We start from the raw sequence: 21,759 nt of genomic DNA, 5'->3' as shown, positions 1-21,759 counted from the left end.
TGAACAGGAGTTGCAAGCCACTGGGATTCGCAAGTTGTTTGATACTGTGACACTCTTACCCTAAAATGTCTGAGACAGCTTCTTCAGTTAAAATGGATATCATCATTATTTTAACATCTACATTTGTAAAATCAAGTTTGAGTCTTAGAAAAACAAACAAAATGAGCCGGGTGCAGTGGCTCATGCCTGTAATTCCAGCACCTTGGAAGGCTAAGGCAGGTGGATCACAAGGTCAGGAGTTCGAGACCAGCCTGACCACCATGGTGAAACCCCCATCTCTACTAAAAATACAAAAATTAGCCAGGCGTGGTGGCACGCACCTGTAATCCCAGCTACTCAGGAGGCTGAGGCAGGATAATCGCTTGAATCCGGGAGGCAGAGGTTGCAGTGAGCTGAGATCGCACCACTGAACTCCAGCCTGGGTGACAGAGCGAGATTCCATCTCAAAAAAAAAAAAAAAAAATTAACAAAATGATAAAATATATATGAAAATTAACACAAAGAAACTAGAGAATGTAAATATGGCAATAATAAGGATCAACATGCTTGCTATGACTGAGCTTCAAGCCAATATGCTTTTTAGTAATAGAGTGAAAAAAAAATCATATACCGATTATTCAGAGGAAGCTAAACTCTCCCTCGCAGTAAATTAAAGGAATTTCTCATGACAGACCCTGTGTAAATAAAATCTACATAAACAACAATCAATCAATAAAAGCTATATAAACATCATCATCAATATTTTTATTGAAGTTTTGGACTCCAGTAACATTAAGATGTAACACAGTGAATAATGTAACACAGTGAAAGTTATACCCTATTCACTTGTTTAAGGTGGTCCAAGGATGTAGTTTCTAGTAATAGGTTTTATCAAGATCAGAGTTGAGATCACTGACGGAAGTTAAAAGATTATTTGTATCTTGTATGAGCTGACGTATTTACCAGTAATCTCAGCCTGGTTCTTGGTAGGAAGTGGATGCATTCTTTCTTCATTTCACAAGTATTTCATAATCACCTGCAGCATGTCAGGTATTCTGATTATTCAAGTACCAGAGATCCATTGGTCAGCAAGGTTGATAAGGTTCCTGCTCTTACAGAGCTTACATTCTCTTGGAGCAGATAGACAATAAAAAGAAGAATTTTAGATTATTATAAATTCTGTTAACAGATATGGAGCTATTCAGAGTTTCCATTTTTTCTTGTGTCATGCTTACATGTGATTTTAAGAAATTTTTTCATTATACCCGTGTTGTTATATTTATTGGCATAAAGTTGTTCGAAATGTCCTTTACTTTGCTTTTAATGCTCATATCATCTGTACTGATGCCCCTCTTTTTGTTTATGAGGGCTTAGCAGTAATTTTTGTTTCTCTCTGTTTCATGAGAAGTCTGCCTAGGAGTTTATCAATTTTATTAATTTTTGCAAAGAACCACATTTTGACACTATTTTCTTTATTGCATGTTTGCTTTTTATTTCACTGATTTCAGCTCTTTTCTTTATTATACCCTTCCTTCTACTTTGAAGATGACACGCTGTTCGTTTACTAGATGGAAGCTTGGAGCATTGATTTTTCAACCTTGCTCCTTTTCCAATGTCTACATTTAAAGGTATAATTTGTTCTGCATCCCAGACATTTTATCTATTAGACTTTCATTACTTCATATCTAACAACATATATATAGAGTTCAGTTTAAATGCCTTCTAATTTTCAGTATGATTTCTTCTTTGACCTTTGGGTTATGAACTGAGTTGCCCAATTTCCAAATATATCTTTCTTTATTGTTCTGTGGTTTAATTCTATTGTGGTGAGAGAACACATTTTTCATTATTTCAGTCCTTTGAAATTTGTTGAGAAGGACTTTATGGCCCAGAATATGGTACACAGTTGTTAGGTGTAGTGTTCCATGTAAGTCAGTTAGATTAACTTGGCTAATAATGTTATTCAAATCTATATCCTCACTGATAATTTTTGTCTGTTTGATCATCACTGAGAGTGTTTTAAGATCTCTACCTATGATTGTAGATTTGTATGTCTGCTTTTTTAGTTCTGTCCATTTTTTCTGTATATGTTTTGAAACCATACTATTAGGTACATTTGGGACTATTACATTTTCCTATTGAATTTACCTCTTTATCATTATGAAACCTTCCTTTTTTCTCTTATAATTTTTATCTTAAAGTCAATTTTGTCTGATATTAACCTATAATAACATTTATTTAATATTTGGATGATACATCTTTATGCATCATTTCACTTTCAACCTACCTGTGTCCTAATACTTGTTAAGTATCTTTTCTATATAAAATGTTTGGGACCAGAAGTGTTTTGATTTTTTTATATTTTTGAATTTGGGAATATTTGCATTATAATTGCCAGTTGAGCATCCCTAATCTGAAAATTGGAAATCAGAAATGCTCCAATGAGCATTTCCTTTGAGCATCACATCAGCACTCAAAAAGTTTTGGATTTTGGAGCATTTTAGATTTCAAGTTTTTGGATTAGGGTTACTCAACTTGTATTTACAGTGTGCCTTTTTAAAATGAATATAATTGCATTTTTTTGCTGTTATTGTTCAGTTCAATTTGAAAAATCTCTTTTATTAGGAATGATTAGATCATTTACATTTAATGTGGTAACTAATAGTTGGGGTTATATCAATAGTATTGACTATTTCTCTTATTTATTTTGTATTTGTCTTACATGTTTTTTGTTCCTTTAGTCCTCAATTCTTGCTTTATTTTTATTAACTTAGTATTACATTTTCTGCTACATTAGCACTGTAGTAATAGTTTTCATATTATTCTTTGAGTATTCCCTAGAGATTACAACCTGCATCCTTTACTTTTATAGTCTACCTTACATTTTGTATTTTACTGCTTCCTAAACAAGGAAAGAAACTTGGAGCCGTTTAAATAATCAATAGATTTTAAATAATTTTTATATTTTAGACCTTGTCACATATTTACTCTTTCCAATGCTCTTTCTTTCTGAAGTTCAGTGCTTCCAAATGAAATCATTTTCCTTTAGTCTGAAGCACTTTTAGTATTTTTTTATAGTTCAGATCTGCTGGCAACTAGTTCCCAGTTTTTGTCTGAAAATATCTTTTTTAGGCTTTTTTTTTTTTCTTTTATTACTCTAAAGATGTCGCTATGTTGTATTCTGGCTTCCAGAGTTTGTATGGCAAAGTCTACTATCAATTTTATTGCTCCTTTGAAAGTAATGTATCTTTTTTCTCTGGCTGATTTTAAAAGATTTTCCACTGTGTTTTTGGATTTTGGTAACATGTTTTGGCATTTAGACTATAATTATCTTATTTTATCCTGCTTGAGTTTTGCTGAGCTTCTTGGATCTGTGGGTTGATGTTTTCATCAGTTTTGAAATGTTTTTATCCATTATATCTCACATATTTCTTGTGCTCCATATTCTCTTTCTTCTCTATCCGGGGCTACAGTGATACATAGGTTAGACCATTTAACTGTGTCTCCTCTGTTTCTTATGCTTTATTGTTGTGTGTGTGTGTGTTTTCTTTCTTTTTTCTTTTTTTTTTTTCTATATCTCTGCTTCAGTTTAGATACCTTCTATTGACATAGATGGTAGTTCACCAAAATTGTTTTTCCACTTTGTTGAATTAACTTGTAAGCCCATACATTGAATTCTTGTTTTCAGGTATTGTATGTTTTGGTGCTAGATTATGTGATTTCTTTGATTCTGATTCTCTTTTGAAGTTGTTTATATCTTTTATCCATTTTATCTTTTTCTCTATATTCTTTACCATATTTGTCATAATTATCTTAAAGTCCTTGTCTATAAACTCCAGTATCCGAATTATCTGTAGGTCAGCTTTTCTTGTCTGTGTTTGCTCTTGTTTATTGGTCACAACTTCCTGGCTCTTTGCATGTCTCATGTTTCTCTATTGTATCCCAGACGTTTTGTATTAAAAAATTATTGAGACTTGGAGATGATTTTATTTTCACTCACAGAGATTTTCCCTTTCCTCTGTTAGCCAGATAGGGTAAGAAGCTGATTACCTCAACAAATGCAGTTGAGTCGGGTTGGGTCTGGGTTTTTGTTTTCATTGACCTTGTCTGTTTCTATTTTGTCTCTGCTTGTTAGCTGTGACCCTCTTGAACTTCTATTTGATAGGCAGGCAGATTTCTATCTTCTTATCCATTAAATACTGTGGGATATTTCATATCTGTCCTTAGGAGTTTTGTGTTTAGCTCTTTATTCTCCACAATTTGATAGATTTCTTTTTTATTTTTCTTTTCTTTATTTTATTATTATTATTTTTTTGAGACAGTCTTTCTCTGTTGCCCAGGAGGGCAGTGGTATAATCTTGGCTCACTGCAACCTCCACCTCCAGGGTTCAAGTGATTTGCCTGCCTCAGCCTTCCAAGTAGCTGGGACTAGGGGCACATACCACCATGTCTGGCTAATTTTTATATTTTTAGTACAAATAGGATTTCACCATGTTGTCCAGGCTGGTCTTGAACTCCTGACCTCAAGTGATCCACCTACCTTGGCCTCCCGAAGGGCTGGGAGCCAGTGTACCCAGCCCAAAATGTGGTAAATTTCTTAAAGGGGAGACTTTTTTCCTATGGTTGTTGTAGACTCCTTTCCCTAGTGGGACTTTTCTCCTAAACACTCAGGAGATTTCACTCTGTCATCCCAGCTCTACTCCACGCCCTAGCCTCCTGTACAACTCAGCATTCAACAAATGTCCTGTGAAGAAAACAGCCACACATTTGGGGCTCTTCCAGGTTTCATTCTGTCATGCCAAACCACACAATTATCAAGAAATCCACTAGTTTTTCTTTTCCTTGGTAAAGTTTAAAATAGACAGAGTTTTTCTGCCCATGCCAAGCCCAAGCCTAATCTTAGGATCAGAATCAGCAAATGCCCCCATGAAAGACAACGGCAATTCAGCTCATCTTGGAAGGCCACTTCCCTCTTTGGAATTTATTTCAGTGATTTTTTTGTTGCTTCCATAGATCTCCAGTGTCCGCAAAAATGTGTTTTTGATATGTGTTCTTATTTCCCCCTAGTTACTGAAGCAGGAGTGATGGCTCCCAAGTAGACAACTACGTCTTACTTGGAAACACAAGTTTTCCCCCTCACATTTAATATTTGTCCACAATATAAATGGCTATGTAGGTTCCCAACATTTGTATAATATTTTGTTCCATATTATACTTTATAGTATTATTGGACATTTAGAGTAATTTTTCATCTTGTAACAAATGCCCTTGTAATGAAACTTCTGATTACATGTTTAATATTTTTTCATGGTATAAATTTGCAAATGTATAATTGTTTTGTTAAGAGGTATACATAGTTTTAAAAAATTTCTATAGTTGGCCGGGTGCAGTGGCTCACACCTGTAATCCCAGCACTTTGGGAGGCCAAGGTGGGCGGATCATCTGAGGTCTGGAGTTCAAGACCAGCCTGACGAACATGGAGAAACCCTGTCTCTACTGAAAAAAAAAAAAACCCAAATTTAGCCGGGCATGGTGGCACATGCCTGTAATCCCAGCTACTCAGGAAGCTGAGGCAGGAGAATTGCTTGACCCCTGGAGGCAGAGGTTGCAGTGAGCTGAGATTGTGTCGTTGTACTCCAGCCTGGGCAACAAGAGCGAAACTCCATCTCAAACAAACAAACAAACAAAAATTCTATAGTTTTGATATTGGCAATTTTCTGCCAAGAATACTGTACTTCTTTGCTTTTACAGTATGGGAGAATTCCCACTTCCTGCAGTGGTATACTAATGATATATGACAGGATTTTATTTCTTTTGTAATATACCTCTGTGCTCTTTTAAGCTCCAGAAAACATTAGGACTTTTTCCTCAATACGGTATTCAATTTAGTCTCATGGATGGAGGGGAGCTTGAGAAAAATGTGAATTATTAATTTTATTGGTATTTATATTTTCATTTAAAATACAAATATATATATTGTTTGTGGCAACAGAAAAACAGATATAAACCCAAATATTCATTTGGGTTGGCTCTGGCACATAGGAGATATTCGCCAATATTTATTGATTGATTTTGATATGTCTTCATTTTTGCATCTTCCTTTTCATATCTTTAAGAGAGGCTTTTCATGTTCTTTGGTTTCAGGGAAAATTCAATAATGTATTTAATGAAAAATATTATGTATCTTGATATGAATTGGCAGAAAGGGAAGTGTCTACATAATTGGTAGAAAGGGAAGTGTCTACTTCTTTCTTCTCCTAAATCCTTTTTGTTGGGACACTATACTTGCCTCTGAACAAAGACAAAGAACTTTGAGACTTATGTTAGTCTAAGACTTGTAAGTTGACCTGTAAGTTGTGACTTGCCTTGATATAGTTTTGAGTATCTGTAGTCTAGGTGTATATACTTTCATTTTAGAATGGAAACATGTATACTTCTGGAAACATTAAAATATGCTTTTTAATCACCTATAGTGATGCAGTGGTACCTTTTTTTTTATTCCACAGGTACATAACTATCAGAGCCAACTAGTTAAGATTCATAGTTATTTTTGCTTCCATTCAGAGATGCTTGTTCTACTTAAAGAGCAAGACCTTTAAAAAAGAGACATGGTCCTCAATATTCAGAAAAATGTATTTTTTGTTTTCATTTGATGTTTAATTTATTTTAAATTATGGAAAATTTTGAGTATGTATAAAAGCCAAGAATATACACGTATTGTGCCTACAATATACACTATCGTACCTATCACTATGTTTAGTATTCCTGTCTTTTATTTACACAGTTATGACTTAGGTGAGAATGCTTTTATCTTGGAATTGTAATGTATTTCTTCCCACATAACCTTTTTTGGTATCATCAAATGGTCATTTGTTAGATATTTAGTTCTTATATTTTCTTCAGCATGATTTTTTTAAACAGAAAAGTTTCATTTTTCATGCATTGGCCTCAGGCAGTTCCTCTTAGTCACTAGGGCATTTATTTTATTTTTCTGATTTTACATACCCCTAAGTGAAATTATATTGACTATCATTGCCTGTTTAATGATGCATGTTAGGAAACCCTTAAATGTATCCTAGGAAGCATTACCTTGAAAATAAAGTAAATATCCAAACACTGAAGTCCTTTTAAATATTGAAGTGTTTTCAAAGGTTGATACTCAGTTTTATGCATATTCAGAAAAGTCTTTTTATAACTCTCTGAGCCAAAATTAGTATGTAGAGACACAATCTCTGCTTTTCTTAATTTCATCCTATAATTGACATTATTTCATTTTTATATCATTCTTATGGAATTGATCATTTCAGTATGTTACCTCCTCAGTGCTCTGTATATTTTTAAGAGTTTTTAAAAACTACTTTAAAAAATATGTGCAGGGTTCTCATTTTTAAATGTTTATTGCACACACACACACACACACACACACACACACACATACCCTGAATGATGGCTTCCAAGTAGACAGCTACATTTTACTTGGAAACACTAGTTTTCTTCTGACTTTTAACATGCTTCTACAACATAAATGACTACATTGCTTTCTAACATTTGGAATATATGTTATTTCATATTACACTGTATAATATTGGATATTTAGAGTAATTTTTCATCTTGTAACAAGTGCCCTTGTAACTAAATTTTCACATTCATATATTTCTGGTAGATGATTGAAGACAGGATTTTTTAAAAGACTAGGGTTACTAGGTAGGTTGAGGGTGAGCTAAGTGGGGGAAAGCAATAGAACTGTGAACAAAGATAAGCAGTTTCTGAAGCGTTAAGTGCTAATAGCACACCAGATTCTGGGGTGAAGGCCAGTGCAATATTTTTACTTGCTCAGGCATTGGAGTTATACAAACAGAAGCTATTACACACCCAGGGTTTCATGATTGAGAAAGTTAACTTGTACATTTGTGGTTTTTTTATAGGTTCAAAAAGGCATTTGAATCTGAGCCAACACTACAGTCAGGAATTAATTATGCGGTCCTCCTCCTGGCAGCTGGGCACCAGTTTGAATCTTCCTTTGAGCTCCGGAAAGTTGGTAATTATAACTTGATATTTTACATGGAAATCAAGAAACTAGGCCCAACTTGGTGCAAAGAAAAAGAATCCTGAATAGATAAATTTTTTGCTTTCTGTCTTTTCATACTTCCTAAAGAGAGAAAAAAAAAGGCTTATTATACCTCCTTGTTTGGTATTTCATACTATTGTACAGAATCCTGATATTAGGACATAATTCAGTTCTTAGTTTTTCTTACCTGTCTCTAAAAGCCCCCCTGGTTAATATTCTAGCTCAAACTAATATTGAGGATGTGAGTTCCGCATTCAGCCCCTAACTCCCAAATAACGTTAGTGTTTTGTGAGACATCAGGACTATTTCCTATTTTAGATTGTGCTTTCGTGGTGCTTTTCTTCAAAAACTTCTGCTATTTCCTTTATCTGTTTCTCAAGCACACCTGTCTCTATGATTTCACTGGTGTTGGGGGAAGAGCCTCCCAAAGCACCAGGAGCAATAGGTTAAGCAAATGGTGGTCTTGGTAGGAACTATGCTCCTAGGACCGTCTTTGAATCATAGCCATCGACAGAATGTGCTTTTGTCCCTTTTATCTGTAGACATTATCTCATCTGCTGCCTTTCCCTGGGGATTTAAAGAAGTTAGGGCATCTTAGTGAACAAATTTCGAGTGATTTTCTTGGTTTTGGCTTTGCTCACATTTTTTAAAGATTCTGGATACTGGAATCCTGTCTATGGGAGTCATATTTTGCTCTGTTGGGTGTCTAACCATCTCCTTTCAGAGAACCTTTCCAACTCTTTTAGGAGTTACTACAGACATAGAAATATTCAGTCTTATTTTTCGTAGGGAAAAAATAACACGTTCAGCTTAGTGAAGCTATGAATTGTAGAAAAATTCTTTTCTTCAAAATTAAAAAAAAATATTTATTTTTAGAGACCGAGTCTCACTCTGTCACCCAGGCAAGAGTGCAGTGGTGCGATCATAGCTCACTGCAGCCTCGAATTCTTAAGCTCAAGCGATCCTCCCACTTTGGCCTCCCAAGAAGCTGGGACTGTAGGCATGCACTGACACACCTGGCTAATTAAAAAAAAAACCATTTTTTATAGCGACGTGGCCACACTGTGTTGCCCAGGTTGGTCTTGAACTCCTGGCTTCAAGCAGTTCTGCCGCAGCCTTCCAAAGTACTGGTATTGCAGGCGTGAGCCACTGCACCTGGCCCACTTTAACTGGAGAATTTCTTTTTACTTTTCTTAAAGAGAAATGAATCCTAGACTTAAAAAAAAAAAAAAAAAACAAACAAAAAAAACACATTATTTCGGAAGAGCTCATATCTATATGTAATGTTCTGGAGAATCTTTGAAGCTAACTAAAGTCAGAATGTTTATTTGTTTATGTTTTTAAATGCCCAGACTAAAAGAATGATAAAATATTTATACTGTGGGATAGCAGTAGTATTAAAGGCAGAAAGGTCTGTTTGAAATAATTCGTTTTTTGTTGTTTTCTTTTGAGACAGAGTCTCACTCTGCTGCTCAGGGCACAATGGCACAATCACAGCTCACTGCAGCCTTGACCCCCGAGACTTAGGTGATTCTGCCACCTCAACCTCCCGGGTAGCTAAGGCTACAGGCATGTACCACCACACCGGGATAATTTTTTTGTATTTTTTGTAAAGATGAGATTTTGCCATGTTGCCCAGGCTGGCTTAGATTGTGCTTTCCTGGTGCTTTTTTCAAAAACCTGTGCTATTTTGTTTATTTATTTATTTTTAAGGCTAGGTCTCACTCTGTCACCCAGGCCAGAGTGCACTGGCATGATCATGGCTCCCTGCAATCTCAACCTCCTGAGCTCAAGAGATCCTTCCACCTGGGTCTCCCAAGGTGCTAGGATTGCAGGTGTGAGCCACCTTGCCCAGCCTGAAATAACTCTTTTGATTGGTTCAATGAAATCAGAGAAGGTACATTGCAGTTTGTGCTTTTCAGAAATTATGATTATAATAAAATTTTGTGTCTAAGACTAAAAAACTCTATGGTAGCCAAAACCCCTATATCAGTGTTCTAAAAATATTTTTATTGCTCTTTTGTTGCTTTTTTATTGTTTTTATTGATATACAATAGATAGATATTTTTTCAGTATATATGTTCTATTTTGATACAGTCATACATTTATGGTTCTGTTCTTTAACTCAAGGTGAGGTTTTGTTGAAACCTCTAAATTATTGCAGGAATTGACACTGATTTGCATATGTAGGCAGAGCAATGACAATGGTTTGAAAATGTACTTATTCTAAATTTCATTTTGAAGGTAAATACTTATTAAGATGGTCAGAACTCTGAGGCTTGAGGAAATGTGATTAATATGTAAAAGAAACATGTTAATTCTTTTTAGGAAGAACCCACTTGTAATACATGTTGAACAAACATTTGAAAACAAAGTTAGTTTAAAATTTTAGAAATTGTATAACATATATAGACTTAAAATATGGCTTAACAGTGAATTTTTACCTATCGTGAGAACTGTTTCAGACTTCTAAAATACTGTGATATGCGTTCTAAATTGTATTGTCCTTCAATAATGAAAACGTAGTTAAAACTCAAATTATGCTAATCAACATAGATTGAGCTAAAGTTAATTTTTATATGGTAAGAGGATTAAATGGATTTTCAAGGAAAGACAGGTTGGCTAAATAAATTGGTAGTTTAATATAATAATGATGTTAATTGATAGTATATAATAAAAATGAGACAACATACTTGGCATATTTTAAAGATACGTATAGTTTCATTCTTTCTTTAAATGCTCCAATCAGCTTTTCCAGTAATTTTTATCTCCCATTCCTCCTGTTGGCCTCTGCAAACATACAAGTTATTCTGAATTACTGAGTTCTTATCATAATCAGACTTTTACTTATGAAATCCCTTCTTTAGATGCTTTTTGAAGTTTTGATTTATTTATAAAGGGTAAACAATTAAAAATTAAGATGAGCACTCAATATGAAGCTCCCTAAATGTATTATCTTAAGATCTCAAATGTCATACAGAAATGATTCTTAACTGTCATGCTCTGTTGCCCAAAGACTCTTAATTCTAGTTGTGTGTTTGTTTGTGATTATGACTAATTGCTTCATGGATCTGTGTTTTACTTCTCCAGTTTTTGAAGAATCATTGATGCTTAGGCTATTTAGAGCTAGGATTTAAAAACACAGAACCATATCCTACGTCTTCTTCCTGTTTTCACCTTCACAAGCCTTAAAAATAATATTCAAACTTTTAGCTAAATACAAGATGATGCTTCCATCTTCTGTGGAATTTCCCCACTGTGAGACATTTTATGGGCGAGAGTCAGACTTAGAGGTTTGAGTCTCCAACAGTAATGATGGTATAGTAAAAGAACACTGTGTTTAGAATTCAGACAAACCACTATTTAAATATCGTTTTCAGTAAGCGTTAAAAAATATTGAATATAAAATATATTTTACTGTACATACAAATCCATGAGTTAATAGAGATAATCAAGGAAAAATAATCAAAACAAAATCTATCACCAACCACTGAAAAACTCCTTTGTCACCTGTGGAAGTGACCAACTTTTCAGAAAATTAGAAGTTATAAGGAAAGAAGTAAGTACATTTCCTTCCTCTTTCAGAAATACTGTAGTTCATCCCATTGATGAAATATAGCTCTTCTTAGGCTGGGCATGGTGGCTCACACTTGTCATCCCAGCACTTTGGGAGACTAAGGAGGGTGGATCACCTGAGGTAAGGAGTTCAAGACCAGCCTAACATGGTGAATCCCTGTTTCTATTAAAATTACAAAATTAGCTGGGTGTGGTGGCATGCTTCTGTAATTCCAGCTACTTGGGAGACTGAGGCAAAAGAATCTCTTGAACCCGGGAGATGGAAGTTGCAGTGAGCCAAGATTGCGCCACTGCACTCCAGCCTGGGCGACAAGAGCGAAACTCCAACTCAAAAAAAAAAAAAAAAACAACAACAACAAAACCGCTCTTTTTGAGGTATGCTACATAGTAAATGTATTCTTCTTCCAAAGAATGTATTCTTCAAAAGTACGCTATTATAGTTAACAAAGTAATGATAAAGCTGATAATGAGAGTGATGTTGAAATAATTGATTCTGGCAAGGATCATCAATTAGAACTAAAAACATTAAATTGAAATGCTTACTTTAAAAAATTTCATTTTACCCCTTTTACATGATACCAAAAACTAACTCATAGATAACTTGTTAGTCACAAAGGAACAAATGTACCTGTAGAATGGAGGGACCCAGCTGTCAGTGACCCATCCTTGTATCACTAATAATAGGGTGGCCAGACATGTGCCCTTAGGACTTTATTATGATGACTATGAAGTGTACAGCAGTTCTTCTTTTTGGTTTTTTAACTTTTATTTTTTGAGACAGAGTCTCACTCTGTCTCCCAGGCTGGAGTGCAGTGGTGAGATCTTGGCTCACTGCAACCTCCACCTCCCAGGTTCAAGCGATTCTCATGCTGCAGCCTCCTAAGTAGCTGGGATTACAGGTGCGTGCCACCATGCCCATGTATTTTTAGTAGAGACAGGGTTTTGCCATGTTGGCCAAGCTGATCTTGAACTCGTGGCCTCAAGTGATCTACTCACCTCCGCCTCCCAAAGTGCTGGAATGACAGGTGTGAGCCACCGCACCCGGCCAAGTGTACAGCAACTCCTATGAAATATTCTCACCAAAAATGTTTAACTTGAATCTTAAGATCTAAAGTTCGCTTAATAGGAATCACAGGCTCTAGAGAAATAAGTTAAATAATCCCAAGAAGTTACATCAGACAGATCAGAATGTGAGAACACTAGAGCGGCAGTCCCCAACCTTTTTAGCAATAGGGACTGGTTTTGTGGAAGACAGTTTTTCCACGGACCAGGGGCAAGGGGTGGTTCAGGGATGATTCAGGCGCGTTACATTTATTGTGCACTTTATTTCTATTATTACATTTTAATATACAATGAAATAATTATACAACTCTCCATAATGTAGAATCAGTGGGAACCCTGAGCTTGTTTCCCTGCAACTAGACGGTCCCATCTGGGGCCAATGGGAGACAGTAACAGATCATTGGCATTAGGTTCTTGTAAGGAGCTCACAACCTACATCCCTCACACAGGCAGTTCACAATGGCGTTCACGCTTCTATGAGAATCTAATGCTGTCGCTGAACTGACAGGAGGCGGAGCTCAGGCAGTAGCAAGAGCAATGGGGAATGGCTGTAAATACAGATGAAAAAGCCTTTTGCTCGGTTGCCTGCTACTCACCTCCTGTGTGTGGCCCCGTTCCTAACAGGCCACAGACCAGTACCTGTTCGTGGCCCTGGGATTGGGGACCCTGCACCATAGCACTCCTTGTGTTTTCAAAAAGTCAGGGTCATGAAAAAATGTGTAGAGGGATTGGTTAGATTAAAAGAGATTTAGAGGCTGGATGCGGTGGCTCATGCCTGTAATCCCAGCACTTTGGGAAGCCAACGTGGGCCTCACTTGAGGTCTGGAGTTAGAGATTAGCCTGCCCAACATGATGAAACCCCATCTCTACTAAAAAAATACAAAATTAGCCGAGCATGGTGGTTCACACCTGTAATTCCAGCTACTTGGGAGACTGAGACAGGAGAATTGCCTGAACCTGGGAGGTGGAGGTTGCAGTGAGCAGAGATCATGCCACTGCACTCCAGCCTGGACAATACAGTGAGATTCTTTCTCAAAAAAAAAAAAAAAAAAAAAAAAAGAGAGAGACAGATTTAGAGACATAAAAACTAAATGCAATTAATGTTCCTTGACTGGATTCTGGTTTGGAAAAACAAAAACTGTAAGAGACATTTGGGAGTCAATCCAAGAATCTGAATCAGGACTAGGTGATAGATAATACCAGTGAGTTGTTTCTGTTAGGTGCAATAATGGAATAGGATATGGAGGAAAATTTTTTAGGTATATGCTGTAATATTTCAGAGTGGAATTTAATTTGAAGTGGTTCAGCAAAAATATTCAGGGAGATGAAGCAATAGCAAAATGTTAATGATTGTTGAAAATATGGTCATTCATTGTAGTTTTTTAATTTTGATGTGTGTTTGAGATTCTTCATAATGGAAAATTAAAAAGGATCTAATCTCCACCACTTATGAGGTGTATGGCTTTAGACATGTTGCTAAACCTGTCCGGGTTTTATTTTTCCTTACCACAAAAGGGAGATAATTTCTAACTCGTGGTGGTGTATGGATTCAGAGAGTTAGCATTTTCAATACACACAGTGCTAGGCATCTGAGTGTTCAGTAAAGTCTGCCATTTTCCACTAAAACAGCCTTGAACATAATAACAGCTGCAAGGTGATAAGACTGTGATAAAAACTAAACTGTTAAAAAATCCTCAGTGTAAGTCAACCAATTTTAATGACAACTTTGTCAGCATTTAAATTGCATAAATATGCAACTGAATCAAATAAATGGTGAACTGGTTGTTAACACAGAAATGACATATTGCTCATTGCTTACAAATTCAACCAAAATATTTTTAAATGGAGAAAAGTATTGATCTGGAAGGACTTAGTTAAAAAGGTACAACTGAACATCACAAATTGTGCTTTATTAATTTTTCCCTATGAATGAAGAGCCTAAAAATATTGTAGTCTGGAACCAAATATAACAGTACTCCTGAAATTCTATCCTATGGAAAAATCCTAAATACAAAACAAATTTTATGCACTAAGATGTTTATTTCTATATAAATTCTGTGTGGGTGTGAGAGAGAAAGAGAGAGAGAGAGAGAGAGAAAGGGAGAGAGAGAGAGAGAAAGGGAGAGAGAGAGAGAGAGGGAGAGAGAAAGGAAGAGAGAGAAAGAGAACGGACTTCTAAATATAAAAAAATTAGAACCGTGTTCTTAACTCCATACTTAAAAGATTAATCTCTTCATGTAGAAACAAGTTTGTGCAAAGAGCATAAATGCTCATTCACAAAAGAAATACAAACATGAAAAGAGAGCCAGTCTCAGTGGTTAAAAAAGACAATGTTCCTTTTTTTCCTCTGTCATATTGGTAAAGATGAATGCACGTGATAGTATCCCTCACTGGGAAGGCTGTGGGTAAGAGCTTGTCGTCAGATGCCTGCAGTGAAAGTATAAATTGGTACAGCATTTTCTAAGGGCAATTTGGCAAAAATGCATCAACACTAAAAATGGGCATGTCTCTGTCCCTAACAAATCCACGTTTAGAACTTTATTATAAAGAAATAATTGAGCAAATATGCAAAGCTGTGTGTGCAAGAATGTTTAGAGTAATAAAAATGGCCACCCATCTGCATTTGGGTAAATAAATTGTGATACGTCCATATGCTAAAATACTAATTGCCATCAAAAATATACATTTTATCCAAATGCTGGCTGGGTGTCACGATCATATGATAAATGTATGGCAAGGCCAAAACCAAATATCACCACCACAAAATGAACTTCTGAGGTTCGAGAGTGCATCTGAAATTTTATTTTAAAATTATTATTGGGTTCGTGCCTGTAATTCCAGAACTTTGGGAGGCCAAGGCGAGAGGATTGCTTGAGCCCAGGAGTTCAAGACGAGCCTGGCCCACAAAGCAAGACCCTGTCTCTACAAAAAAAAAAAAAAAAAAAAAAGTAAAAACTACAAAGAAATTTAAAAATTAGCCAGTTGTGGTACCATCTGTTATCTCAGCTAGCAGGTCTAAGGCAGGAGGATCACTTGAGCCCAGGAGTTCGACTGGCATGGCGAAACCTTGTTTTTCCAGAAAAAAACCCAAAAATTAGCTAGACGTGGTGGCTCGTGCCCATAGTCCCAGCTACCTGGGAGGCTGAGGTGGAAGGATCACTTGAGCCCAGAAATTCAAGGCTGCAGTGAGCAGTGATCATACCACTGCACTCCAGCCTGGGCGACAGAGTGAGACCTTGTCTCAAAAACAACAACAGCAAAATTATGTCCAGATAGAAGACCATGGATGTTGTCCTATGCGTGTGTAATTTTTTTGCATCTCATGAAACAGCAGTGGCAAAGCTGTTCTCTCTTTACCCTCACACAATGTGAAGAATTCCCAAATGGACATTTTCCCTGAAATACTTGTGGTTTGAGTGGAATTATATGATAAAAAGTAACATGAAAAATTTTAAAGGTTATTTTGTTTCATTCACAGATAATTTTCAAAAAGGTAAAATCATGACTCTCCTCAAATATAAAATGGACACATATAAAATCATGACCCTCAGCAAATATAAAATATTTTACTTAACTAATATGGAAACTAGTAAGATGGAATGTCCAGTTCAAAAAAACATTTCTATTCATAGACAATAAAGAAATGTTAAGATATCTGAGTTTGATTAGGAAAAAAAAAAAGCTGTTTTATGTCCACAGGCCATAAATCTTAGGGATTCATCCATTCCACTCTACAGAAATTTGCATCTGTACTGGACAAAAATCTGCAGGTTAACAAGTAAACTTCGGCACGCCTGAGGCCTTTAATAAGTGGTACATAATGAGATGAACTAGCTTCACTTGCCCGAGACAGTCCTTGAGTGGCCTTATCCTCCCATATGATATGGAAATGATACGTCCTTCCTTTTTGCCTTGTTCCTAAATCTCAGATAATTTTCCCAACAATTTAATATGGTGGATGTTAGTGGCACCAAGCAATGCTACAAGGACATATTCTTTTTAAGCAAACAAATACTTATAAAATGCAAAAATAATACAAGACACAGTAGAATTGAAAATATATGATGAAACTTTAAGAACATAGAAGTACCAAAACAGTGTTGAAAAAGAACAAGGTTGGAGTATTTATATTACTGGATTTCAGGACTTTTAAGACAGTGACATAACAAGACAGTATTATCTGTCAGTCTATTTCCTTTTTTTTCTGTTTTTTCTTTTTTTTTAAGATTTTTAAATTTTTTTTCATGAGACAGAATCTTGCTGTGTTGCCCAGGCCGGTCTAGTGCTTCTGGGCTCAAGCAATCCTCCCACCTCGGCCCTCCAAAGTGCTGGAGTTACAGGTGTGAGCCACCGCGTCCAGCATATTTCCTTATTTCTTTTATGTTTTAGGTGTGTAACTTTTTGTGTCTAAAATTATTATAGCATTTTACTCTTGCAAAATATATATATACTGTATACATTTATACTTCAACTGATAGAATTTCAGCATAAAAAAGGTGAGATTTCCCTTTTAAGTTATTTAAGAATTCATGTTATAAAAAGACAAAGAAGAAGGTTACATAACAACGTTTGTATTATTGCCTTTTAATTTGTGCATATACTGACATATATACAAATTCTAGATTTATGTACATTAAAGTGACCATAGCAGTTTTCCTTGGGTTTTCAGATTAAAAGTTAATTTTCACTTTCTTCTGTGTACCTTTCTGCTTAGTCTGACTTACTATTGTTTTTTCACCCAAGCTTTTATTGTGATAAAATGTACATAACAAAAATTTCCATTTGAAAATTTGAAGTGCACGCTTCAGTGGCATTAAGAACATTCACACTGTTACGCAGCCAACACCACTATTTACCTCCCAAAGTTTTTTATCTTTTCAGATTAAAACTCTGTACCCATTAAACTATCACTCCTCATTTCCTTCTCCCCCCAGTCCCTACTAAGCTCTATTCTGCTTTCCACGTTTAGGAATTTGACTGTTATAGGTACCGCTTGTGAGTGGAATCACTCAACCTTTGTCTTTTTGTGTCTGGCTTATTTAATTTAGCATGTTTTCCAAGTTCATCTGTGGTGTAATTGTATGTATCAGTGTTCCGTTCCTTTTTATGACTTATTTTTACGGTGAACTGAAACCACCTTAATAATCAGAAACTTAACAAAGCTGTTTTAATCGGAAGAGAGGAATGAAAGCTTAATTTTACTTTTTAGTGAAAACCTGGTTCTACCTGTCTGGGGTGTGTTTGTAACATTCTACTTCCTGTTTGTATTCTAGGGGTGAAGCTAAGTAGTCTTCTTGGTAAAAAGGGAAACTTGGAGAAACTCCAGAGCTACTGGGAAGTTGGATTTTTTCTGGGGGCCAGTGTCCTAGCCAATGACCACATGAGAGTCATTCAAGCATCTGAAAAGCTTTTTAAACTGAAGACACCAGCATGGTAATAATTAGCTATTATATGTTGATACAATTATTTTTAATAAACAGCTCCATATTGTTCCCATATTGTATTTACTGAACTGACAATTAGATGATTTTATTTGCTTATAAAATAAAATGCAGAATATAGAGGAAAATTGTGATATTCATAAAATGTATTACACATAAATTCTGATGACTTTGGACATAGGTGATGTCAGCAGGTTTCTGACTTTGCCTTTCCTGCACCTTGACCAACCCACTGACCCAGGTTGGCCAGTATCACCTATGTGAATCATGCAGAGGTCATGCATTTTGCACCTGCAAATATAGCTTCTGTTCGGGGCCTGAGACCACATTTCCATTACAGCTGTTAGACCTCTACTCCAAACATATGCCCTTTGTTTCCTCTGTGATCTAATCTCAGTTTCGGAATTCTCATTCTTGATTTTTCTTTTCTTCTTACTTAGGATTTGACTGACACATTTGAGTGTTTCCTATAGATGTATGTTTTTCTAATTTCAAATTGTTCTTGGAGTACATCCACATCTCATCATTATCTATGTGGTAATTGGAGAGGTGAAAACAAAATTTCATCTGCATTCAGGACTACTTTGAAAAACAATGTTGGCTGGGCGTGGTGGCTCACACCTGTAATCCCAGCACTTTGGGAGGCCGAGGTGGACAGATCACTTGAGGTCAGGAGTTTGAGACCAGCCTGGACAACCGGGTGAAACCCCATCTCTACTAAAAATACAAAAATTAGCTGGGCATGGTCACGGATGCCTGTAATCCCAGCTACTTGGGAGGCTGAGGCAGGAGAATCACTTGAACTGAGGAGGCGGAGGTTGCAGTGAGCCGAGATCGCACCACTTCATATCAACCTGGGTGACAGGGCGAGACTCTGTCTCAAAAGAAAAAAAAAAGAAAAAGAAAAAGAAAAAAAGGAAAAAGAAAAATAATTTTTATTAGTATCACATGTAGCGATTAACCATTAGCTATAAAGACTTTAAAAGGCTAACCATGATATAGTGAAAGCCTCTTTCTAGAGCTGCTCAGAGCCCAGGCTGCTGACTTCCCTGTTTTTATAACAGAAACCGTGTGAGGAAGAGACCACCAAGTTAGACCCTCATGACTTTTTAAAGAATTTTCCTCATGTTCAGGTCTCCTTTAGCCAATCCTCCCCAGGGATCTTTCTAAAGATCACAGTGATCTTTCAAAAATGCACACCTGACACTTTCCCTGCACTGAAATCCTTAAATCGGTATAGTTTAATTGTTCCTCACAGCCTAAGGAGTAAAGTCCATCATTTTGTCTTAGCAAACAAGATTTTCCTTTAGCCATTCCAGCCTCAGCTCTTGTCACACCCCTGGGTTTACACTGCTGTCTCTTCATACCACACTGCCGGTTTCATGCATGAGTGTCTGAGCACGTGCTGAGCATGCCTCTCACGATGCACACATTCTCCGGGGAACACTCATCCATCACACCTGCTCATAAAGCTGACCTTGACCTAGAGCCCTTCCTCACACCCAAGTCCCTTCTTTAGTGTTTCCGTCATTCTTTAGTTATGCCTCTCTTAATACTCTCTTAGTGTATGGCTTTTTAAGTTGTCTCTCTGTTTAATCATATCTCCATGGATATTTATTCTTGGTGTTATAACATCTTTTGATATTTATCACCACAGCACTGTGTGCAGCAGTAGGCATTCAGCAAATGATACGAAATAAAGGAACCAATAGATGCATGCATGATATTGAGTCACATTTGCTATTTCTTTACAATGACCATTCTGATGGCAGTATTTTAGGCATCCTGGTTCTGTTAGCAAGAAAACAGGCACTATTCTATGCGATGGTACTCATAGCCACAAAACAGTGCCTTAAGGTTTACTAACTTAATTTTTATGGAATATTAACTTCCATGTTTATAGTCCATAAAGCGCCTGCATAGCCATTATCACCTATAATTATCCCACTCCTCATTTTTCCTAACTTTTTCTTTTGAGGCACCATCTGTCTCATTAGGTTTGAGGGTATTCGTATAATATATAAGCTGAGTTGCCTCAGAGCTAAATAATGATCCTTATGAAGTGTCTATTTAGGAAAGCTTCCTCAAAGAAGCATAATTAAAAATAAATGCATTAACCACTTTCTTGAATAGAACATAGGCATTTTAAAATTCATGTTTTAACTAGATGTATGGCCCTAGTCCAAGTTACAAGCCCTCTAAGCCTGCTTCCTCATCTCTAAAATAGGGATAAAATAACCAACATTATTGAGTTTTTGTGAGATAGAAATGAGATAATGTGTTGCACAGCCGGGCGCGGTGGCTCACACCTGTAATCCCAGCACGTTGGGAGGCCGAGGCAGGCAGATTGAGGTCAGGAGTTCGAGATCAGCCTGGCCAACATGGTGAAACTCCATCTGTACTAAAAATACAAAACGTAGCCAGGTGTGGTGGTACACGCCTGTGATTCCAGCTACTCAGGAGGCTGAGGCAGGAGAATAGGGTGAACCCGGGAGGTGGAGCTTGCAGTGAGCCAAGATTGCGCCGTTGCACTCCAGTCTGGGTAACAGGGCGAGACTCTTTCTCAACAGAGAAAAAAAGAAAAAAAGAAAAAAGAAAGTGTGAAAGTACATGATATGTAACAAATAACGAATAACGTTTGGTGAATATGAATGCATAACTATTAATGTCATATATAAATTACATTTACAGAATTAGACTGGGATACATGGGAACAGGCGGTTCTAAATTTGTGTGTTATGTGTTTTATATCTTTTACTTCTCAGGTACCTCAAGTCTATTGTAGAGACAATTTTGATATATAAGCATTTTGTGAAACTGACCACAGAACAGCCTGTGGCCAAGCAAGAACTTGTGGACTTTTGGATGGATTTCCTGGTCGAGGCCACAAAGACAGATGTTACTGTGGTTAGATTTCCAGTGAGTACTCTTCCTTTAAATCTAAGTACATTTCTTTATTTAAAGCACATCTTGTGCTGTGATTGTAACAGTGCTTGGGGGCTGATTTTTGTGCCCTAAAACTGCAGTCGTCTGGTTAATATCTTTATTTCCTGCACATTGGTTTGCTTTAGCTTACTTTTAAAAATAACTTCTCAAAATCAGAGAAATGAGATCTATTTTTATGTTTTTGCCATGGAATTTGGGTGGTTCCTTTTGATAAGTGGTGAAGTGTACTTCCTAAGCAATGCAAAGATTGTCTCTTGGCTTAGCTTCAGGCCAGCCCAATGGATGCTTTTCCTTAATACTGCAGTTGTGTTGACATGTTCTTCAGTATTATTTCCCGTATTGTGGTGAAAAGTATCAGGCTCACCTGCATTGTTATCCCATCCCCACTACCCATTACCCAGGTGGGTCAGAGTTAGATGTAATATCCCCAATCACTATTTACAACGTTTTAGACCATGGGAAATAATGACTTGCAGTTTCTGGTCTGCAACTCATTTTGACTGGTCTCTAGTGGACTTCAGATACACAGATTTAAATGTATCTCTCACACACACACACGCACACACACACACACACACACACACAAAACACCTATTGCTCTTCTCAGATGGTGCCATGCCTCTTCTGATAGTTCTTAATATCGTCCAGCATCCAATTCAAGAATTATTGGTAACTTACTGTATGTAC

The 21,759-nt window shown here is 36.5% G+C and overlaps 1 protein-coding gene across 3 annotated transcripts in view; it reads left to right on the top strand.

Moving 5' to 3' along the window:
- MAP3K5 (mitogen-activated protein kinase kinase kinase 5) overlaps window positions 1-21,759 on the top strand; it is a 242,746-nt gene that overhangs the window by 121,922 nt on the left and 99,065 nt on the right. For all 3 annotated transcript variants that reach the window (XM_073022499.1, XM_073022497.1, XM_073022500.1), the window contains 3 exons: window positions 7,905-8,017; window positions 17,959-18,118; window positions 20,892-21,045. In XM_073022499.1, the coding sequence (XP_072878600.1) occupies window positions 7,905-8,017; window positions 17,959-18,118; window positions 20,892-21,045 (427 nt within the window). The remainder of the gene's footprint in view (window positions 1-7,904; window positions 8,018-17,958; window positions 18,119-20,891; window positions 21,046-21,759) is intronic.

Source organism: Chlorocebus sabaeus, chromosome 13, assembly GCF_047675955.1.
Source record: "Chlorocebus sabaeus isolate Y175 chromosome 13, mChlSab1.0.hap1, whole genome shotgun sequence".
Lineage (NCBI taxonomy): Eukaryota > Metazoa > Chordata > Mammalia > Primates > Cercopithecidae > Chlorocebus > Chlorocebus sabaeus.
Note: the sequence above shows the minus strand (reverse complement) of the source record. Positions and strands in the feature narration are given on the sequence as shown.